Raw genomic sequence first — 24206 nt, 5'->3', positions numbered from 1 at the left:
TTCTGGCGCCTGAGCCCTGCAAATACTCATGACAAACATTGAAAGGGCTTTGTTCGCATGCTTCGACACAGCGACGAGTGCGAAGAACCATTCGGCCGGCTCGTGGGACAATAGGAAAATGACGACTTTCGAAAGGGAGAGAAGGAAACATCCCGCGCAAGCGGCCAAGGTCGTCGATAGACAGTAGCGTCGCTTGCGTCCGCTTACGTCGACTTTTTTGCGGATAGCGTCTGCTCACAATTCCTTGAGCTTTTGACCCATTTTTGGTGATGAGGGATTGTTGTTAGCATGGGGGAAGGAGGTATCCCTCAGCGCCGTTACCACAGCTGTATCGTACACGGCCAACATTCGAGCTATTCCACGGCAGGAGGACATATCATCAGTCGGCGTTCCTCGTAGTGGTCACCCTCTCATGTACTAGCTCAGATCGACGCTGCTTAGCTTCAGCGATTACAGGAGCCAGTGCTGTTGCAACAAAATATGGCTGGTGGTCTAGGAACATTTGTTCGCCACCCTAACCCCCATTCATATTCATTCAGTTCGCAAACAGCGTTGATAAATAAAAAGCAGCGCCTCATACATAGAGGACATCTGTTTCGGCATTCATGAGGTTAATAGTGCTGTAGTTCGCTACACGAAAACCTTTTCCGCCGCTCATGTATATAAAAGCACCCTTTTTGACACACGGGAAGGCGCACAAAAGGGGCTCTGCGTATTGTAAGCTCCGAAGTGATGGAAACAAGTTTACTTGGGGCTTCTGAACGTTGGGAAATCGGAATCGGGTAACGCCGCACATGCGGTGGAAATAAAACAACTGGTGTCAGCGGTGCGCACAACTCTAATTTCTATGCACGTGCACGATGTCCGGGGTAGCTCACAAAAGTACCGCGACTTCTAGCAGTCGGGCTTCGCCACATCGCTTTTCCATGCGACCTAACAGTGCCGGTGACAACCTTCCTCGAAGAAGTCGCTCCACAAACGAACTGTCTTTCTTCTTTTTGCTTAGTCGCTCTGTAGTAAATATTTTGTTTTTACTCTATGCTATCTACTAACCTTTACGCCTACTGTCCTATCACCACCCCTCGCCAACTGCTGACCGGTCTCCAGGTGTCAGCGGACCGGGCTAGGCAGTTACTGCGGCCAATAGCGATTTCCCTCCGTTTCAATTGATGTGTTGATAGCTATAAAGCTACATTTACCATTTCAAGCCTAGTACCTTTCTTTAGCGAGCCTGTAGTTTGCAGAATGCTAAAAGAACAAAAAACAAAACTCAGTGGTCTTCCACTCTCTGTGAAGAAGACGACCAGCGAAGATGTGTATGTGGGCCCCTTAATGGTGAACTGAACATCCGCTGCGGGTCGGCCTGGTATTGCACTATCTTTGGGTTCAGCCCACGTATGGGGAGTGCTTAGAGGGGCCATGAACCTCAATTTTCGGTTAATCTGTATTGTGTGCGGTATTGTATGTGCGTTGAAGAACACATTGGCCAAATCTTATCGCATTTGAGGAATTATGTAATTTGTAAATGAATTTTTTATGTTACACTCCAACGGGCATAACAGTGGAACAACACTAGCACGCTCGCGAGCCGTGACGCCACAGGCCGCATGCTTGCCTAGCGAGCATGTACATTGCGGCGAAGAATCGGTGTGTCAACTGTGCGCGCATGCGGGAAACTTCTGCTTTGTTAAGCTTGCCATTGGAATTGTTCAACTTGGAGCAGAGAAGAAGTTTGGGCGTTTTGGTGGGATACATTCAGACTGGGATACATAGCGCAACAAAAAATGACACAGGGACAAGCAGAACACAGGACGAGCGCTAACTTTCAACAATTGATTTATTGTTGCCTGTCCTGTCCTGTCTGTTGTCAGTTGTCCTGTCCTGTTGCCTGTCCTGTCTTCTTACATGTGATTGTCTAGAAAGCGCAACCAATGTTTCCTATTACAATGAACCAAGTTGCCCAACAACGCATCCTGCTAAAATTGATTCATTGCAGCTGGTGAGTATATACATACTCACTGGGACGCCACTACAATAGAACACACTGAAGGGAAGGAGGAAAAGGCAGTCATGTGACTAATATGCCCAAAAATTCAAGCTCTTTCCTTGATAAAAATATAGACAGCGTGCTAACGCACTCGTCACCTGCTCTGGCTATCTCAGCTGCTTCCACAATTTCCCTCGTAATCTTATTCCTGTGGCGATAGACAACAACAGTTTGTTTTAATAGCGGGAAGCATGGTGCCTTCGCGTCACAGTTTCTACAATGGGCAGCCAGATGCCCATCTATTGCAATGCTCTCCACTTTGTTACTATGCTCCGCCAGACGCACGTTTAAACATCGCCCGTCTGGCCCACGTAGTACTTCCCACACGAGAGTGGGATCTTATACACAACATTGCGAGTGCATGCAACAAAAGGATCTTTGTGCGCGGTAGCGCAACCAGGCTTTCGTTTCCTCATGGGACAGCTCATCACACTCAACCTCAAGAGTTTGTTAGGTGCTATGAACACAACGTTTACACCAGAACGTTGCCCAACCTTCTTTAGGTTGTGGGAAACCTTATGAAAGTAGGGAATTACCGCCACTTTTCGCTTGTGCCTTTCTTCTTTCCTTTGTCTTTTGTCATCCGCTCTTTTTTTTAATTATGGGGTTTTACGGGCCAAAACCACTTCCTGATTATGAGGCACGCCATAGTGGAGGACTCCGGAAATTTGGACCACCTGGGGTTCTTTAACGTGCACCTAAATCTAAGTACACGGGTGTTTTCGCATTTCGCCCCCATCGAAATGCGGCCGCCGTGGCCGGGATTCGATCCCGCGACCTTGTGCTCAGCAGCCTAACACCATAGCCACTGAGCAACCACGGCGGGTCTTCGTCATCCGCTCTCTGCTCATCGCTCATGCATGAAGTTAGTTTCTTTTGATGATGCAGGCCTTCAGCAACCGAGATAATGATATGTCTCGGATAGTTCGTTGCTTCCAGACGAGCCACCTGCTTACTAAGGCATTCATCTAGCAAGTGAGCACATGACTTAGATAGAGCGCATGACAGGAAAGAACGTACGATACTTCTTTTTATGAGTTTAGAGTGTGCAGAACTGTACCTCAAGGGCGACTTATTAGCTCTGGGCTCATATACCCAACACACGTGTTCAGCTGTGAAATGCAACCGCAAGTCTAAAAACCTGATATTGCCCTGCGCTGGAAATTCAGTAGTGAACGTAAGTGGCCTATAATACTCATTGAATGAGGCAAGAATACAGCTGGAGCTGCTGAAACAATGCAACCGCAGCGCCTATGTAGTGCTGTTGGATGCCACTGCGAACGGCGCAAGGAGTGCTCGGCATCGTACTTCAGTCTCCCCAAGCTGCCCGTCAAGTGTAAAGGCTGTTTCACGTGCTGCGACTGGAACGACGAAAATAGGTGCAGTGCACGCGTCGCAATGCAATTTTTAGAGGGCCCATTTCACATGATTGCGATTTCAACAATGCGACTGGTGCGACGCCCAGGGTTGCTTACTGCCAGGTTTCGTGGCATACGCTGCATAATTATTTTATTGTAATCAATAAGATGTTTAAATGATAATATTGATGACTTTTCTTTATTAGGAGCGAATAATATGCGTGTTTTGTAAATTAACAACGTGTTGAAGTTAAGATTTGTTTTGGAGTGCGCAATGGGCGGTTTCTTAAGTTCAGTGCGATGAGACACGGCGCACGTAAACAGCTGTTCGCAGCTGGTTCAGCGCTGTGTGTTCTCTCATCTGCCTTCTGTGACCCTTTCGTTCTATCTGCGCTGCAATAATCTACAAGATGACCTATCAACAAGTCAAACAGCTACCCTCACCGCATATACAGTACTCGGAATTCGGCTACCACGAAGTCGTCGTGTCAGCCCAACAAGATCGCCGCGCTACCCGTGCTCGGCGTCAGGTTCTGGAGAAATGATGTGTGTATATTACTCGTGCTTGTCACATATGCAGTGCCTGCTCCTAGATATACGCTTGCACCAAACGCAACAACAAGCACCAGCCCGAAAGCCCGCGTCTGCCCCTGAATGAAGCCGCAAATGATCTCTTTGATTACTGAATGTGGAATGGAAATTGTGTCGTGAAAGCTAACGTTAGCGCTAGTCTGGTTCGTCCATCGCGGTGCGTGGGCTGTGAATATATATATATACACTGTTACGGGAAGGGATCCTTTTTTTTTTTTTTTTGACGAGAACAACAGGGGAAGCCCACGGGCTGGAAGAGTGTTCAATAATCCCTTTGGCAAGCATCTTGTCAACCTCGCTCTGAATAACGTGTCGCTCAGAAGGCGACACCCGGTATGGGCGTCGGCGGACAGGTGCTGCATCGCCGGTATTTATACGATGCTTCACGACCGTAGTTTGACACAAAGGGCGATCGTTCAGGTCGAAAATGTCGGAGCAGGACTCGAGGAGGCCACGGAGCTCTGCGGCTTGTTGGGTTGAGAGGTCCGGTGCAATCATCTTTGTAAAGTAGTCGTTCGGGCTGATGTAGAAGGCGCAGAATGAGCATTGGTCGAAGACGGCGCAACAGATAGAGCGGAAACGTGGCAATCGTGCGTTGGTGACAATGTGGCAAGAGACATGCCTCGAGGAAGTACTTGTGGGCACTGGGCGAAATTTAGGATGGGAAGACATGTCTGATTGTCCGCAACAGAAACGATGGTGTGCGGAAAGGAGACATTGTGAGAAAGCAGGACTGAAGTCGCGGGAGTAAGGACATAGTCTCCGTCAGGTACAGGTGGGCAGGCTAAGACAGGGAAGCAGGTTGCTGCAAGAGATGGCAGGCGTATAAAATCCGCGGAACAAAGCTGAGTCGGAGCTTGAGCAGGAAGGTCAACGGGAACAGGTAGGTGTAGGTCAAGTTGTACAACGCCAGCGGAACAGTCAATCAGAGCAGAATGGGCGGCCAGACAGTCAAGTCCGAGGATCACATTGTGAGGGCAACGTTCGAGCACACTAAACAAAACGGACGTGTGGCGTCCGGCGACACTGACACGAGCAGTACACATTCCAAGCACAGCCGGAGTTCCACCATCGGCGACCTGGAGCAGTCGAGTTGGAGCAGGAGTCAGTACTTTCTTCAAGCGTGTTTGAAGCTCCGAACTCATGATGGAAATTTGGGCTCCAGTGTGGATGAGTGCTGTAACGGGCAAACCATCCACGTCCACGTCCAGAAGGTTCCTAATAGTAGGCAGGGTCAACAGAGGAATTTCAGGCCAGGGTTCTAGAGCAGCGTCACCTCCAGGAGCAGCCCCAGTTAGTTTCCCGTCGGAGAGCGGCGACGGTAAGCTGGGGCGAGGATTCAGTGGGGAGCGGCGGTAGGCGGGAAAGCTTCGTCGAGAGTGGGCTGGCCAGGAACTTCGACAGTGGCGAGAGATGTGTCCCACACGTCCACAGTAAAAGCAGATTGGTCTATCGTCATGTGTGCGCCATTCGGCCGGGTTGCGATAGCCCGGATATGGACCGTATTGGCTCCAGTGAACAGGGGCAGAGGCAGCAGACGAAACAAAGTCAGGACGGCTGGTGGAGCAGATGGACGGAAGACCCACATTGGCAAGTTCTTGGCGAATGACCGACTGAATGAGAGACACAAGCGGCCTGGAATCGTCAAAGCTCTGCGTCACTGACGTGGCAGGAGACGCTGCTTCGATTTCTCGCCGAACGATACGTACGACGTTCTCGCAGGAGGTGGGCTCACGCGGTGGACAAATGTCTTCGCACGTCGTTGAAGCTGCGGTATTAGGTTGACGCGTAAACTGTTGAACTATGCGGCGACTATTCGCGTCTTCAAAGCGGCGACATTCGTGAATGATCTCATTGACCGTTGTTACGTTCTTGTAAACGAGCAGGTTAAACGCGTCGTCCGCGATGCCTTTTAAAACGTGGCTGACCTTGTCTGCCTCTGCCATATTGTTATCCACTTTGCGACAAAGGGCGAGGACGTCCTGGATATACGCAACGTAAGATTCAGTGGACGTCTGTACACGGGTCCCAAGGTCCTTCTTCGCAGCACGTTGGCGGCCGACTGGCTTGCCGAACAAATCTCTAAGTTTCTGCTTGCACTGGTCCCAACTCGTAATCTCTTCTTCGTGTGTTTCGAACCAGACCCGTACTGTTTTCTTGAGGTAGAATATTATATTGGCCAGCATAAGCGTGTTATCCCACCTGTTGTGTGCGCTGACCCGTTCGTAATTCGGCAACCAGTCATCGACGTCAACGTTTTCGATCCCGGAAAACATCCCAGGGTCGCGAGGCTGGGCCAGGATGACCGTCGGTGGCGACGACGGGGCCGTGGTTGAACTCTCTCCTTCGGATGACATGGTGGCCAGGTTACGTCCGCTGCGGAGCTCCGTCTTGCGCAAGTGATTATTCAGCACCTCCACCAATGATGTTACGGGAAGGAAGACGCGTGCGTCTATTTACAGATGGCTTTTCATGGCTGTGCCAACAAGCTGAGAGCAGCGATAAAAAAAACTACCCTCTTCCTCGTCGTCTCTCAGGCCACCATCATAGTCCTGTTCTTCACACATCACCGACTGTGACATCATATATATATATATATATATATATATATATATATATATATATATATATATATATATGTCTCTAAAGGAGCGAAAGCCGACCCCTCAAATTTTTTGAGCAGTTACCCTCCCTTTTGTAGAAACCTGTACGTTGCACCATAGCATACTAAAACACACGCTTCTTGTCCACATTGTTGTCCTGTGTATCGTGCTGGTTTATACTCTGAACTTTTAAGAGGACCATATCAACGCGCTATCCATAATGCAGGATCGTAGGCCCACGGCAGGCGCACTTGTAGAGTTTTTGACCTTTCTGCTCAGCCTCGCATGTCACTCATGGTTAGCCTGTTTTGTGTAAATATTACTATTATATTAATAATGTTATTAGATATTACAATTCTTTCACTGTAATTTATAGAAATCGTCCAGATTTCTTAAACTAGTCCTGCATTTAACCTGTATTAGATCAACATTGCTACGACATGCCTATGGGAGTCATTTCAAACTAGATTGCTCAGCCAGAGAAAGTACAAATGAAAGCCTCAACGTCTATTCCTATATCGTATTGCCAAACAGATCATATGTGCGCAAAATTACGCCTGCTTGCGTTGCCTGCAATTCAACGCTCAAAGCTGGAAAAAGTGATTCCTTTTTTTGCTGTTGAAAAGGAGCTTCAATGGCGATAGCAAGCTAAAATTATTCATTTCTAAAGTGTTAAGCAATGACAATATCTCTAAGTTTATCAATGCGTTTTTATTCCATGAACACAATTAAGTTTTCTTTCTCCCTCTCATAAACAGCCATGGAATGAAAGTGTTCACTTTAATAAGTGTCAGGATGCAAATATTCGGGAGTTTCTCCTGAGCATTTGTCCGCATCCTATAGTGTGCGCGTTTGTATCAAGTTCTGGTGTTGCAATCGTAGTGATGTACGCTTTTTAAAGACTATTTTGCAACAACCTAATTTATTTAGGTTTGTTTTCAAATCTAAAAGATGTGGCCATGCAGTAACGACCACATTAATAAGCACAAAAAATTGCAGATTCAGTGCACGTGTTGCAATCTATGCGAAGTTTTTGTTAAGTGGTCCATTAAATGCTGTTAAAGTCACTGCGATATATACAATTGGTCTTATTTTTAACAATCCAACATGTCACCTGTTGCAAGGTTTGCTTACGCGCCACAAAGGTCACAGCCTTAATGTCATGTAATGTTTATGCACTACACTGTTCACAAACCATACCAAAATGCAAACGGCTGGTAATGTAGATGCACACGTTTGTTGAGCAAGGAATGGTGCGAGGTGCAGGAAGATGAATGAATGAGATGTGCTTATGTACTTATTTATATACCTCGCAGGCTGCAAGGTTGGTGTGTTAGGTGAGGAGGAATAAAAAAGCTGTTAAAAAAGGAAGAAGTGCACAACATTAAGAAAAAAAAACAATAAAAGCACCATCAATACAATGCAACAACTAGCCCAACAGTGTGTTTTACTGGCACAACATTATACAATACTTAAATATACCAGAAAAAATTACTGCCCATGCATGCTGTAGAGATGGTAAACCAGCGAAGCTGAAATGTGCGGCCCCGGTGTTTATCACTGGGTAAATTCCGGCGGTTTATTAAAATATTTCTAAATTGTTCGTTACGCCTGGGTTTGGCTTGGGCTTGGGTTAAGTTTGGCTTGGGTTTATTCCACTGTTTATTTGAAATTCGACACATCGCGCTTCGGCCAATCACCATCATGGAGGGAGCAATGAGTGGTTCATTGCGTTAATACAGTGGGTCTATTAAAGTCTTTCTGAATTATGTTATGCATTTGTGTTTCGTAATGCGTTTATCATAGTATTTATGACTCAATTATGCACTGTAGTTACCAAGGGACACACCGGGGCTGCACATTTCATTTAACTAATTACAGGGACACATTCTTGAACCTATCGGGAAGTCGGAAAGAGACTGCTGCACGTGCGCTCTGCTGCTAGAGAGAAATGACGTCACTATCGGTCTAGCCAATGGCTCACCACACCTTTGCTGCAAGATAATTATGACATCAGGATGTTGTCTTAAGCCCGTCCCCTTCTGTGTCCCTTCCCTGCAACAATACATAGATAAATGTATAGGTGTTAAATGCATAAGCATTTCTATGCCTACACAACGAGAAATTTGCCTGTCCGTCACATAATACGAATGTAATGGCTCATAACCCCCTAAACAAAGGCTCACACCTCAGCAGTAGGGTTTCTGTGATCGGAACACGAATGTTTCGCCTAGGCATATACAGCTTCGCTGTAAAAACAATCAACACCTTTCTGCTGGAGACCAAGAGGATCATGAGGTGCATTAACAAATGAAAGTTTATTGAACATGCCAAGTAAATGGTGGTTGACAAGCAATAAATCGAAGTTACACAAGAAGGAGAAGCAAGAACTGACGCGTGTCCATACCTGTCGCAACAGGAAACACATCCATCTCTGAAAGTGTAACAGAGGCCATGCTGACACAGGATTCTCCCCATGTCTTTGCATCTACAGCTTCCATAATTTTTCTAGGCAGCCGATCTCCACAGAATGCTTCTTCCCCTACAATGCACTCTCGACATCTGAGCGTGCATTGTAGAGGAAGAAACCAGCATTCTGTGTAGATCTGCTGTCTAGAGGAATTATGCAAGCTGTACATCTAAAAACGCTGGGAAAATGTCAGCATGGCCTCCGTTAGAAATGGACGCATTTCCTGTCAGGAAACAGACATTAATTTTTGCTTATCCTTTTCGTGTATGTTCAGTTTATTCGTTTTCAGCCAGCATTTACTGGGCGTGTACATTAACTCAAAGGACGTTTTTTAACTTTTTTAACTCAAAGGAAGTGTTAGCTGGGAGGAGGCCAGGTATTTGACCCCCACTTGTTGGGCTTACAGTACCAGGGTAGGCTTCCCTATATATAAAACATATAAATGGACTCAAACCGAACCATGAACGAATTTTCGTTGTCGAAGACATGCCAATGAGCACGCCGCCCGTGCAGCTCCGTTTGCTTGGAATGGCGGACGACCTACGGGATCCATTGACACCTGCCGAGCACAAATTCATGTTCACCGCCTACGGCGCCAAGTGTCGTGTTTTCGATAATATGTACTCTGGGCTTGAATTGGTGAGACCATACTTCCTCTTTGCGCCAGGAATAAAGAGGACGAAACGTGGCGATGGCTAGTGTGCTACAGGAGATGGAACTATGACCGTAGTAAAACACGCGTACTGTTTGCACGCACGCGTAAACAAACAGATACGACCGTTCTAAAAAAAATTAAATTATGGGGTTTTACGTGCCAAAACCACTTTCTGATTATGAGGCACACCGTAGTGGAGGACTCCGGAAATTTAGACCACCTGGGGTTCTTTAACGTGCACCTAAGTCTGAGTACACGGGTGTTTTCGCATTTCGCCCCCATCGAAATGCGGCCGCCATGGCCGGGATTCGATCCCGCGACCTCGTGCTCAGCAGCCCAACACCATAGCCACTGAGCAACCACGGCGGGTGTACGGCCGTTCTAGGTACGTAACTTTCACTAATCAGCCAACTGACAATAATAAATTATTCTGCTGTACCTCCAAGCAAGCATTTACGGGATACGTGCTGTCGTACTTCTCTTCGACCGCCAATCTCAATACAGCGATCACCCGAAGTTATGAAAAGAAAGGCACTTGTAACAGCGAACGCAGGCGCTGCATTTGTGCGACAGCCAAGTCTTGTGTATAATTTAATAGAATAGTAAAGGAAAGGTTCCTGAACAAGCCAAGGTGGAAAAAGAATTCGCAAAGACAAATAAACAACCTTACAATACGTCAAAAAGTCCTGTAGTGCCTCTCTTGCAGGTGAATCCTCCCAGGGAGAAGTAAGGAGTTCGACTCCCAAAGTACAAAAGTCTTGTGCCGAGGATTCTCGCCTTCCGAAGTCGTGGTTCGCAGCCACATGCAGAAATGCGCGCGACCCAATGCGTGTGCATATCCTTTCTTTTTTGCTTTTTCCAGTATGCACCTTAAGACGGTAATGAACAGACATTTCCGTCTGGTCGATATAAATTTTTCCACGACATTGGGATCAAGTAAATTACTGCTGTGGAGCATTTTCTAATGCGCTAATAAATGCGCCTTCATTTGCGTTAATCTACCATCACTAGAATGTAACAACAACTAGCCCAGTCCCATCCTGTAGTTCACTGTGATATCTCGTAGCGAAAAAAGACTAAAGAACGTCGCAGCCCAACTCACTACTTGGGTTCTATGCTACTGATAAGTGACTCATTGGCGGAGTCCTTCAAGGAGGCTACGAGTTCAAGGAACGGCTAGGGAGGTCTCGCAAGACACTAGCGACCAGCAGCGCGCAGCGAGCGTTGATCGTGCGTGAGCGTGCCTCCTTCGTAACCGTCCTGGCGACCTGAGAAGCGGCAAGCAGAGAGCCATGGTAGGGCTCGCCACGAGGTCAGGTGGAGATAGTGGCTCGGTGAAAAAATTAACTGGGGACGTTCGCTCCAAGAGTCGCTGAGAGCCTTCGTATTTTAGGAGGAGTTTCGAGGAAATACCGTCGAAAATATCTCCAAAGATTCCACAGCTGCCTCGATTGCCCGTAAAAATAGTAGAAGGATACCTATAAAGACAAGGGTCAGTCTCTCCAGTGCTATTCAATGCGGGCTTGTGAGAAGTATTCAAGCTATTAAACTGGGAATGCTTAGGAGTGAGGATCAACGGCGAATATATCGGCAAGCTTCGGTTTGCAGATGACATTGTTTTGTTCAGAAACACTGGGGGCGAATTGTAACATATGACTAAGGCCTTAAAAGAGATAGTGTAAGAGTGGGGTTGAAGATTAGTATAACAAAAGAACAAAGTTAATGCTGAATAGCCTGGACAGGGAACAAGAGTCTAAGGTTGCCAATCAGCCTCTAGAGTTTGTCAAGGAGTACGTTTACCTAGACCAATTACTAACAGGAGACCCTCGTCATGAGAAGGAAAGTTGCAGAAGAATGAAAATGTGTTGGAGTGCATGCCGCAGACATTACCATTTACCACTATCATTGAAAAGAAAGGTGTAAAATCAATGCATTCTATCAGTGCTAACATATGGGGCAGAAGCTTGAAGGTTGACAAAGAAGCTCCCAATGGTGGTTCAAAATGTTTGATGGTGGGAATTCTTGTTAGCTTTAAAAAAGAAACAATATAGGTAGGACATTAGGCACCATAAGAACAAGAGCTTCGCGGCGCAACCCACCGGCCTGTTTCAAACGAGATTCTCACAGCAACGAGGCTCTCTCACGTAATGCTGTAGCCTTAAGGGGCAATAAGAAAGCCAGGGCGAAGGGCACATCGTGGTGTTTCAAACGCTGAAAATGAAACGCTCAACCAAGTGTCGGCGCTGGACATGAGAAGGTCGACGTAATTGCGCGTGATATACGACACGAAATTAGTAAATTATGAACATGAAAACGAAACAGAGGCTGAATAGAGGGATGTAATCAACATTTAATCATCTCATCATTTAAAACTCCACGTACGACGACTTTGTCTTATTTAGCGTCCCCACATTGTTCACCCTTTGTTTTCGTTGGTAACTTTGAGCCATCTTCTTCCAAACCGAAGGTAGCCAAGTGGCTGCACTCTTTTACATCTTTCGCCCTTTGCTAGCAGCAGTACTCGTTCTGCTCCATATTTTTACTTAAGTTAGCTGCATGAATTTTTCCGGCTTACTTGTTTCCTCCCGGTGCTTCCCACTGTGGTGACATGCCTATGTGCTGTACTGCTCAGAACTGGGAGAAAGTGAACTCGGCCACGTCCACATTCAACCCGGAGATCACGCCGCTCATCCTGGCGGCGCACCGCAACAACTACGAGATCCTCAAGCTGCTGCTCGACCGCGGCGCCACGCTGCCCATGCCGCACGACGTGCGCTGCGGCTGCGACGAGTGCGGCCTGGCGGTGCGCCGCGACTGCCTGCGCCACTCGCGCTCGCGCATCAACGCCTTCCGCGCCCTCTCCTCGCCTTCGCTCATCTGCCTCTCCAGCGTGGACCCCATCCTCACCGCGTTCGAGCTCAGCCTCGAGCTCAAGCGGCTCAGCTACGTCGAGAACGAGTTCAAGGTGGAATACAAGGTATGCGGCTCAGTCTGGGACGCCTCTTATGGTTTTGCGAATAACGAGTGAATAAGAAAAAAATACTGTAAACACCATCGATAACGAATGTCAAAAAACAGCGTCAATTTCTTTGAAATCCGCTCGAATCACGCAGTTGAGACTTCAGCACGCAACACTTCGTCGCCTCCCCCACCTCATCTCCTCCTGCTACTTCACAACCGGCGAATATCACATCACCTTAATGATCATTTTACATGAGATTAGCGCAGTTTTCAGATATGCCGGATCTCCAAGGTCAATCCGCTCGCGGGAAACCTACCAAGCAGACGCGACGAAACGATTGGCGACAATGTGACTCCTTAAATGATGATCTTGAATATTTATTGGAGTGAGGATATTCAGGTACGATTCGTTATTTCATCCCGTAGACAACAGAGCTCTTCAGCGGTAACACGAATGAGCATAGATCTGTATGTCGCCCGTAGGTGGAGGTGCGCGATTCCTAACCGTCCCACACTCCTCCTCCCAGTCTATTCACAACCACCTCAAATCGCTTGCTCCGGCCTCGAATCCCTGGTAGCTTTGGTAAGGAACTCCGTGGCTATTTGTTGGTGCGGCAAAGTCACGTGAACGCATGTCAGGAAAAATACAAGCTGAGCGCGGCCGTTCGCTTCTTCCCAGCAGCAGATGGCTGGCCACAGCTGCCGAGTTACATTGAACACACATATGGCTGCTTTAAACGACAGTTCCGCCGCTCGGCCGTACTCAGTGTCTTTCGCCAGCCTTGTCACAGACTATACGTGCACCATCTCACTGAATAACGACAAAAATTACAAGTCAGGTAAACCAAGCATCTGTGCTGTAAAAAAATACAGTGCATGCGCACGGAGTTATCACACAATCGAATTTCACAACAGATAGCGAAAGAAAGCCAGGGTGGTTAACCAGGTTCCGCCTAGTTGGCTACCCTAAACTGCAGAAAGCCGAAGAGAGCAGACAAGGAAATGGCAAGCGATAACAAGTGACTCGCGCACCCAAGCAACAGCGATCACCGTGCATACAAAGGCGGTCGCTGAGTTCAGCGATTTTCCAAAAATTCTGCCTTTGGCAAATAAAGTTATTCTCTCGCTCTCTCTGTTCAAAAAGTGCAGCAGTGCTCTTCAGGCCTGCATCGCGGATGACGGTCGAGGTCGTGATCCCAGTACTTTTTCTAGTGTGAACGCTCGGTCGTCCAGTCGCTATGAAGCGCCACAGAATTTCTCTCGTTCATTGCTAACAGAGGGACAGCACATAACGATATGTTTTCGATGATAAATCTCTACGATTAAGCGGGCAACCCAACACTTTATCGTCATCATCTTCAGCCTATAGTTATGCCCACTGCCAGGACCAAGGCATCTCCCAGCACTCACAAATTTCCTGTCTTGCGCTAGCTGATTCCATATTGTGCCTGCAAGTATCCTCTTTTATTCACCTCCCCCCCCCCCCCCCCCCACCCCGCTAGTTTTCTTGTCCTCGACTGGACTTCCCCTCCACTGACACTCGCTCAATCACTTTATTGGTCCGCCGGTTATCAGCTATGCCCGTTAGTTCTCAGATCCACACCGCTCTCGCCCTGCCTCCTAAAGTTAGACCTAAAATTTTTCGTTTCATCGCCCGTTGCGCAGTGCCAAACTTTTTTTCAAGCTTCTTTCTTAACTTAGAAATCTCTGCATTACATTTTGCACCAGTAAAATGCAATGATTCTAGGTGATTCCACGAGAGACCAACACGGGTCCAAACATAATATTTAAGATTCCACATAATTTTTTTTTTTTATATTTTATGCGCACCCGCCGTGGTTGTTAAGTGGCTATGGTGTTGGGCTGCTAAGCGCGAAGTTGCCGGATCCAATCACGACCACAGCGGCCGCATTTAGATGGGGGCGAAATGCGAAGACAACCGTGCATTCAAATTTAGCTGCACGTTAAAGAACCCCAGGTGGTCCACATGATTCCGGAGTGCCCCACTATGGTGTGCCTCATAATGAAAGCGTTGTTTTGGCACGTAAAACCCCAGAATTTTTTTTTGCTTGTACAATTGGCTCGACAAGCGTACACTTTTCATGCCTCTGCACATAAATTGACGTTTAAGAGATGAATAGACGGTCGTCTTCTGGGGGCTGACTAAAGTTCTTATAGCGATTATCTTTATACATATAGTAACAGTGGTGCCGTGTTCCCAAATTTGAGGATTTGCAGCCCAGTCAGTCACCTCATGCATCCACGGCGGGTACCGTAGCCAACACTTTTCATAAAGTTGTGTTTACGTTTAAGCGATGCCAAGTGCTTACGTTGTTGCAAAGTCAAAATTAATATCTACTGCAGAAGCTTCAGCGTCAATGCCAGGACTTCGCTACGTCCCTCCTGGACCACATCCGCACGTCAGCAGAACTTGCCTGCATAATGAACCATCGAGCGAAGGCGAGAGAAGACGAAGAGGAGGACAACATGTCCCTCGCAAGGCTCGAGCTCGCAATCGAGCACCAGCAGAAAAAGGTATGCGCCCTCCGCACCTGCGCCAACAGTGGTGCGGCCACTACTTTTTCAGCTGGGGCAGCAATTAGTGCCGTCGAGGTTCAAAAGTGAGCTGTAATCAAAAGATGTTTCTCGCGTTAAGTGCTACAGGCACTATAACCTGTATTTCTGCTTTGGTCGGCCTATCTCTATTATTATTATTATTATTATTATTTTTGGCCGACCTGAGCGACAACGCAGACTGGGATGTACGGACAGCAAGACTGCGATTTTGCTACCGTCATTGCTGCTGGAAACTAGTTGGACGCACAAACACTGACATGTAATTATGTCCGCAGTAGACGATTTCTATCAAGCCTAATCTTGTCAGATTCACCTACATACATTACATTCTGCGCGCAGGCGCGCTGTTTGCATGCATATCCACATAATTATCGCTATTGTGGATATTTCAGCGAAGGAGTCACGATTAAGGATGGTACTATTGAAAAGAACTTCGCCATAAATTACACTGAGAAAACTATTTTTTCATAATATATTGAATTCCGTTAGCCCACATTGACGTTTGCATATGTATCGCATTTCATTTGAACAGAGCAATTAGCGCCATTCTAGCGAGTAGATTGCAGCCGTAGTGAAGGGGTAGCAATTCCATTTAGATTCAAGACGAGGACAAGACGAACACACCGTTCACTTCTGATGATAAAATACTTGGAGCAGTAAGGTAGCTTAAATGCTTATTGACATAATATCAAGAGGAAGATTTGCAAACTGACAATCATACGAACGTTCATACGAGTTCTGGAACATGCCATCAATTACATGGAAGTGTAGTTCCTTATGAAAGAGAGAACCACTGACGGAGTGCTCAGGCAGCGCCAACTCAAACGAGATATAACTGATACAGAATTTCCCATGTAAGTTGGTATCGATGCTCGACGCAAATCATGTGCTGTGACGAAGGTTTTAAAGGCAAGCTTAATATTATTTGCCTAAAGCCATTACTTCTCGCTTGTGTTGTAGCATGGCGGGGGCTGGGTCGGTTGGTGTCTCGCCGGGTGTGGGTGTGTGTATGTGCGTGTGGGTGCACATGTCTCATGTCGTGATGTATTCTTTTTTCTTGCTAATGAAGCAATACATCCCGACATGCGACCTGTGCAAATTATGTCGGCTCACAGGTATATTAAAAGCGTAGAGAGAGCCAGAAAAAAAAGGCCACCATCGAATAGAGTCGCAGTGCCACCCGAAAAGTGCAGCATTGATAGCGATTGCAAAATACTGCACAACCACAGTAAGTGATGGTCGTAGTTTTATCAGCCGTAATAATTTCAGTAAGCAGTACGCCTTACCTATCAAATTAGCAAGTGCGGTGTCACGCGCGCACAAGTAAAGCTGAACGGACCTGACTCGATGATCGCGGACACTCGCTGTCACAACGCTGGTTTCGTGAAGAGGCAGAGCAGCAGCGGGCGAGCGCTTCGTGCTGCACCTCGCTGCAGTGCCTCTCCGATGCTCGCTGACGCGACCTCCAACTCTAGGTGCACGAGACACAGCGCACATGAAGCCACCAGCCATCTCGGCTCACTACCCTGCGCTCTGGTTGCAGACAGGGCGCGAAGAGCCGCGCTCAGTCACGCCATGTGCAGCAACAGCCGGGCTAAAGGAACTGGCCCACTCCTTAGCACGTGCGACACTCACTCTCTGCGACTTGATCAAGTTACCATGCGCTTACCCAACGCCACCAATCGCTCACCTCGCCCTCCTCGCCCATGGTCTCTTAACAATACACGAAAGGGAACAGCGGGCCTTTCGCGGTACACTCTCGCACGCACACGAGGTGCCAGATCTGAATTAATTTGGGCACGTGTCCCTATATTTGCATTAAAAAGTGAGGCTTCGTGTTCTGTTTTCTGTGCCAAGGTCACATGGGTTTGCTTTTACCTCGAAGCTGGCTATCCTCCGGCGGTGGTCGATGTCCGTCTACGCGTCGTGCTTACATCAAAAAAATTTCCGTCTCCAGTTTGTCGCTAATGCTCTGTAGCTATCAACCTAATATACATATCTAGAGAAAAAAGAAAGACTAAAATTATCCGCTAAGATAACTGTATCACTACGCCGAGTTATGAATTTATTGAATTTATTTTCATCCGTAGTAAGAAAAGTGCTAAAGTATAATTTCACATTCGGAGGTCCCGAAGTAAAAACTGCCGGGGGGATCTCCTAAACAGGAAACAAGTGGGGGTTACTGCAATTGTGGCAACGGCAGCAGGCTTCATCACACAAAAGTTGTGTATGTCAGCAGTGTTTAATACAGCGTTTTAATATGAAAGTAGGTGGTGGTAGCATGGGGAACAAGCAACGCTGTAAATATTTATTTATTTATTTATTTATTTATTTATTTATTTATTTATTTATTTATTTATTTATTTATTTATTTATTCCTCAAATGCCCCTGGAGAATAATTTTACAGGAGGGATGAGCAGCTTCAAAGAAGAAGGTGTTCGATGGCAGTCTTGAACATGGTCGCACTCGAGTGGTTCGCCGCTTCTTCAGGAAGATCATTCCAGTCTCTCGCTGTACGTGGGAAAAACAAATGCAGATGGGATGATGTGCTCGCATGTGGGGGGTATACTGACTGAATGATTAGTCCGTGATGAATGGCTGTGAGCGGGTGATATGACGCTATTACCAATCGGGGCATGGTAAAACTTGTGATATAGAATGAGCCTGGACGCTTGACGTCGTGTTTCTAGACTAGAAAGATTCGCATTAAATTGTAGCGCTGTGACACTTGTTTATGAAGAATAGTCATGAAAGATAAATCGGGCTGTGCGGTTTTGTACAGATGCAAGCTTGTTAGAAAGATTAGTATGATGAGGGTCCCAAACTCAGCATGCTTATTCAAGTTTGGGCCTTACCACAGATTTGTAGGCAAGAGTTTTTACCGAAGGAGGGGCAAATTCAAGATTTCGCTGCAGAAAGCTTAAGGTGCGGTTAGCCTCGTTAGTTATTTTAGCGACGTGAGAAGACCATGAAAGATCGAGCGTTAAAATAAGCCCTAGATATTTATAAGATGTCCCCGATGATGTTATTGGGTTACCTGAGAGATATGCGGTGCTACATAAGAATGCCGACGACGGAAAGAGATTAATGAAGTTTTATTTACATTTATTGGAATAACCATGTCTTACACCATTTTTCACCTGTTTGTAAGTCACGCTGTAGGACAAGTATAGCTGAGCTATTATTACTGGGTCGGTAAATAAGACAGTCATCCGCTATTAGGCGTATGTTAGAAGATATATCAATACGAAAGTCATTAATGTAGAATAAGAAGACAAGAGAGCCAAGAACAGAATCTTGAGGAACCCCAGAAAGCACAGGAGACAGAGTAGAAGAAAAGTTATTTGCAAAAGTTATATGAGAGGGACAGAAAAAAAAAGTCTAAGAAATATAAAAGAAAATTAGGAACAGTGCAATACAAATATATTTAATAAGGTTTACATAGCACAATACAATACCAGGAGTTCGGTAGCGAGTTTATATAATGCGCCTTAGATTTGCGTTTGAAGGCTTGAAATGCAGATGTTTGATATCGGATGAAATGGAATTCAAATATAATATGCCTGAAAACATGACAGTAAATTTCCCATAGTTAGTTCGAATTTTAGGAATGAGCAAATTGGGACGTGCGGCAAACCTTCTGTTAATATTATTAGTGAGGTCAGTACGACTAAAACTTTCAATACTTAGCTCAATATTTATGAGGGGGGACATTATTAGCAACAGCTTATGATTGAATAACATGCGCAAGGGGACAAAGTTTAGGGAACGAAGAATTGGAGCGGAGTGAGACGTAAAAGGTTGAAATGTCACGAATCGTAGCGCTTGCTTTTGTAAAGCTTCCAGTTGGTGGAGATGAGTGAAGTATGTATTAGCCCATGTTGAGAGGCAATATGAAAGATGACTGTGAATATACGCGTAATACAAATAAAGAGAATACTTGGATGAATAAAGGAGCGCGATTTGATAATGACGTGAATGCCAAAACAATTTTTTGAACAAGAGCTGGGGCATGGTGGTTGAATTTTAAGTGCGCATCTAAGATAATGCCTAGAAATTTGGTTGAGCCAGATCTTGTAATTATGTGTTTGTTAAGTGATGCATAAGTAAGTGATCATTAAGGAGTGTACAATAGAAGTCGGTGGTAACTTCGTAATACAGGATACCAGTAAGCTATCGCAGGAGACGAAAGATCTCATCAAGAAACGCCAATGTATGAAAGCCTCTAGCCCTACAGCTAGAATAGAACTGGCAGAACTTTCCAAGTTTATCAACAAGCGTAAGAAAGCTGACATAAGGCAATATAATATGGATAGAATTGAACATGCTCTCAGGAACGGAGAAAGCCTAAAAGCTGTCAAAAAGAAACTAGGAATAGGCAAGAATCAGATGTATGCGTTAAGAGACAAAGCCGGCAATATCATTACTAATATAGATCCGATAGTTCAAGTGCCTGAGGAGTTCTATAGAGATTTATACAGTACCAGTGGCACCCACGACGATAATGGAAGAGAGAATAGTCTACAGGAATTCGAAATCCCACGAGTAACGCCGGAAGAAGTAAGGAAAGCCTTGGGAGCTATGGAAAGGGAGGAGGAAGCGGGGGAGGATCAGGTAACAGCAGATTTGTTGATGGATGGTGGGCGGATTGCTCTAGAAAAACTGGCCACCCTCTACACGCAATGCCTCATGACCTCGAGCGTACCGAAATCTTGGCAGAACGCCAACGTAATCCTAATCCATATGAAAAGGGACGCCAAAGACTTGAAAAATTATGGACCGATCAGCTTACTGTCCGTTGCCTACAAAGTATTTACTAAGGCAATAGCGAATAGAATCAGGAACGCCTTAGACTTCTGTCAACCAAAGGACCAGGCAGGATTCCGTAAAGGCTACTCAACAATCGACCATATTCACACTATCAATCAGGTAATAGAGAAATGTTCTGAATATAACCAACCCTTATATATAGCTTTCATTGATTACGAGAAAGCGTTTGATCCAGTCGAAGCCTCAGCAGACATGGAGGCATTACGGAACCAGGGTGTAGACGAGCCGTATGTAAATATACTGAAAGATATATCTAGCGGCTCCACAGCGACCGTAGTCCTCCATAAAGAAATTAACAAAATCCCCATAAAGAAAGGCATCAGGCTGGGAGATACGATCTCTCCAACCTTTTCAGAGTGTGTTTACAGGAGGTATTCAGAGATTTGGATTGGGAAGAATTGGCGATAAGAGTTAATGGAGAATACTTTAGTAACTTGCGATTTGCTGATGATATTGTCTTGCTAGTGACTCGGGGGACAAATTGGAATGCATGCTCACTGACGTGGTTAGGCAGAGCAGAAGGGTGGGTCTAAAAATTAATCTGTAGGAAACTAAAGTAATGTTTAACAGTGTCGGAAGAGAAGACCAGTTTACGATAGGCAGCGAGGTACTAGAAGTGGTAAGGGAATACATCGACTTAGGGCAGGTAGTGACCGTGGATCCGGATCATGAGACTGAAATAATCAGAAGAATGGGTTGGGGTGTGTTTGGCAGGCAATCTCAGATCATGAACAGCAGGTTGCCATTGTCCCTCAATAGAAAAGTGTATAACAGCTGTGTCTTACCAGTATTCACGTACGGGGCAGAAAGCTGGAGGCTTACGAAAAGGGTTCTACTTAAATTGAGTACGACGCAACGAGCTGTGGAAAGAAGAATGACGGGTCTAACGTTAAGGGATAAGAAAAGAGCAGATTGGGTCAGAGAACAAACGCGTCTTAAGGACATCCTTGTTGAAATCAGGAAAAAGAAATGGGTATGGGCAGGACACGTAATGAGGAGGGAAGATAACCGTTGGTCATTAAGGGTTGTGGACTGGATTCCAAGGGAAGTGCAGCAGGGAGCGGCAGAAAGTTAGGTGGGCGGATGAGATTAAGAAGTTTGCAGGGACAACATGGCCACATTTAGTACGTGACCGGGGTAGTTGGAGAAGTATGGGAGAAGATTTTGCCCTGCAGAGGGCGTAACCAGACTGATGATGATGATGATGATGAAGTGATACAAGAAAGGTACCTATGAATAATGTTTAAAGGGAAGGAAATACCATACATATTGTGTTCGATAGATTGATATATAACGTGTTTTTCAAGCACCATGCATGAACATTAGCGAGATCATTGTTTAGTTTGTTAGTAGTGTGACGGATCTTTTGTCGGGATATAAAAATGTTTGTGTCATCGGCATAGAGAAGGCCGTGGGCATGCGTTAATACTTGTGGCAAATCATTAGTGAACATTAAAAATAAGAATGGCCCAAGTATTGATCCCTGAGGGACGCCTCTATTAATAATTTTTGCTCAGGAGAAAGAACTATTCATTTGGGACTAGTTGTGGTCGGTCTCTTAGGCAATCACGAATTAACTGCAAAGGCGCGCTAGAAATGCCATAAAACTTTAGTTTGTATAGCAGGATGAGGTGGTTAATTGCGTCAAACTCTTTAGTGAAATCAATAAGGAGAGCACCTACTTATGGGCCTTCCTCTATAACAAATTTAACTTTGTCAGTAAACATAATTAGTGCAAGTTCTATTGACAATTCCTCTCTAAAACCAAAATGATACGGAGATAATAGCTTACATTTCGATAAGTAATTAGTTAAACGCTTGTGAATAAGTTTCTCAATTACCTTGATTAAGAAAGACAAAATGCAAATAGGACGATAATTAATAAAACACTCACGATTATCTTTTTTAAATATTAAGATTACCCATTTTGAGGCTTCTGGGAAAGACACCATCTGTAAATAATTTATTTATTACGTCGGCAAGGATTAGGCAAACCTAATGCCCCTAACTGCCCTTGCATTTGTGCAGATTGATGCACACTCAGGACTAATATTGCATGTTTTCCATGCACAACAACATTCAAATATTTTCACTACTCCACAAGAAATTATTCCGCCTGTATACTCCCCCCCCCCCCCCCCCAGTCTTCGATTTGTCTTTCAACTTCCAACTTTATTTCGCACTTCCACTCATTTTTGCAGCAAAAGAAAATGCAAGGGCAGGAACAAAACGCTGCACAACCACCGCTTGACGAGGTTCCTCTACCCTTTCTTTGAAATCAGTTGCAGCATATTAAAAAATAGAATGCGGTACATATCCACGAAACGAAGTGATGTTATAACATACATCCTTATTCACATCAGAACGTATATAACATCTGTGCATTTTTATTCCTGTGCGCCGTCCCCACATATCTATCTTACACCTACCCAACACACACACACACACACACACACACACACACACACACACACACACACACACACACACACACACACACATATATATATATATATATATATATATATATATATATATATATATATAAACACTGTTCAACGTCGCCATGATCGGCCTCGCAAGCAAACTGCAGGACGTAGCAGGTCTTCGGCACGCAATCTACGCAGACGACATAACACTCTGGACAGCAACAGGGTCCCCCGTTGAAAAAAAAGAACGGCTGCAAGCTGCAGCAAATCTCATCGAAGAATACGTCAGCCAACGGGGACTACAATGCTCTCTTGAAAAATCCGATCTCCTACGAGTCTGGCGAAGCCGCGGTAACCACACAGACCCAACTAGAAAACTCGAGGTACGCCTCAACGGGGGTCTCATACCAGAGAAGCCCTTGCTCAGGGTGCTGAGCATGTGGCTGCAGTCCAACCAGCGGGCCCACACACCCCTACACTCCTCAAAACCAGTGTCAAGGCGATATCACGCATGAGCTCCCGCGTAACATCCAAGAAAACAAGCATGAAGGAGATGGACACCCTCCGACTGGTCAGACGCCCGGAGGTGAGCAGAATCGCATACAGCCTGCCCTACTACCATCTCACAAATTCCGAAACGAAGCAGGCCAGCACTTTTGAGGATGGCTTTCAAGACCGCTCTCCGCCTGCCGATGAGTACATCGACTGAAATATTAATGGCGCTATGGTTGCACAACACCTCAGTGAAATAACAAAAGACCTTTACGTATCGCAATAACAGAGATTAGCGCGGACGCGCATGGGCCGGCAGGTCCTACAAACCTTGGGCTTCCCAGCTATAACACGAACCCAAGAAACCTGCTCGATACCTTGTCGCGTCCAGGACAGGTATCACGGGGCCCCGATACCACGCAACATGGACCCTAACCTACACTCCTGCAGAAGAGAGCAAGGGCTCAGTACATGGAGAAAACATTCAGGTTCAATACCACGGCCCGTTTTACGGACGCCGCCATGTATGTGACGAACAACAAGAGCGCAGAAGCAATGGTATGCGACCACCCAGACCACGTTACCTACGCTATATCGACCTGCCCCTGCACGATTGCGGAAGCCGGAGAGCTGGCCATCGCGTTAGCCATCCGCGAAGGCCAGCGCGCGAAGAAACCACTGACGATCCTCACGGATTCCCAGCAGGCCTGCCACAACTTCCTACAGGAAACAATTTGAAGACCTGCTGCACGAGTCCTAGCCCAAATACTCAAGGAGGACCCTGAGGCCTTCAACACCCAGACCATCATCTGGATACCGGGTCACGCTGGCATCACGGGCAACCTGCAGAACGACAGAGCAGCTAGAGGATTCGTGCATAACCGAGCACTAATCACGCCGGCTGCAGAAGACCCGGACCCTGTCGACCTGGAGTATTCAGCCACCGTGAACTACCCCAGAGGGAGTCGCTTGCGATATCCACAACCCCATCGAAATCTAAAGACAGAGGATGCCGTTGCCTGGCGTAGGCTCCAGACAGGCACTTACGTGAACCTGCACATATAACATCGCATACACTCGACAGCCTACAGGGACGAATGCCCGTGGTGTGGGGCCACACCTACCCCACACCACATTAGGTAGGAGTGCACGCTACACGACATAGAACACCCCGACACGAACACCACAAGGG

The 24206-nt window shown here is 46.2% G+C and overlaps 1 protein-coding gene across 1 annotated transcript in view; it reads left to right on the top strand.

Annotated features, from left to right (window-relative positions):
* The window catches only part of LOC126536031 (transient-receptor-potential-like protein), a 203363-nt gene that overhangs the window by 39302 nt on the left and 139855 nt on the right, over positions 1–24206 (top strand). Inside the window, exons 4-5 of the mRNA XM_072287491.1 lie at positions 12357–12701; positions 15050–15220. Of these exons, the coding sequence (XP_072143592.1) occupies positions 12357–12701; positions 15050–15220 (516 nt within the window). The remainder of the gene's footprint in view (positions 1–12356; positions 12702–15049; positions 15221–24206) is intronic.

The sequence above is a fragment of the Dermacentor andersoni genome, chromosome 4 (genome assembly GCF_023375885.2).
Source record: "Dermacentor andersoni chromosome 4, qqDerAnde1_hic_scaffold, whole genome shotgun sequence".
NCBI classification, from domain to species: Eukaryota; Metazoa; Arthropoda; class Arachnida; order Ixodida; family Ixodidae; genus Dermacentor; species Dermacentor andersoni.
The sequence above is the reverse complement of the archived record's forward strand: the minus strand, read 5'-3'. Positions and strand labels throughout refer to the sequence as shown.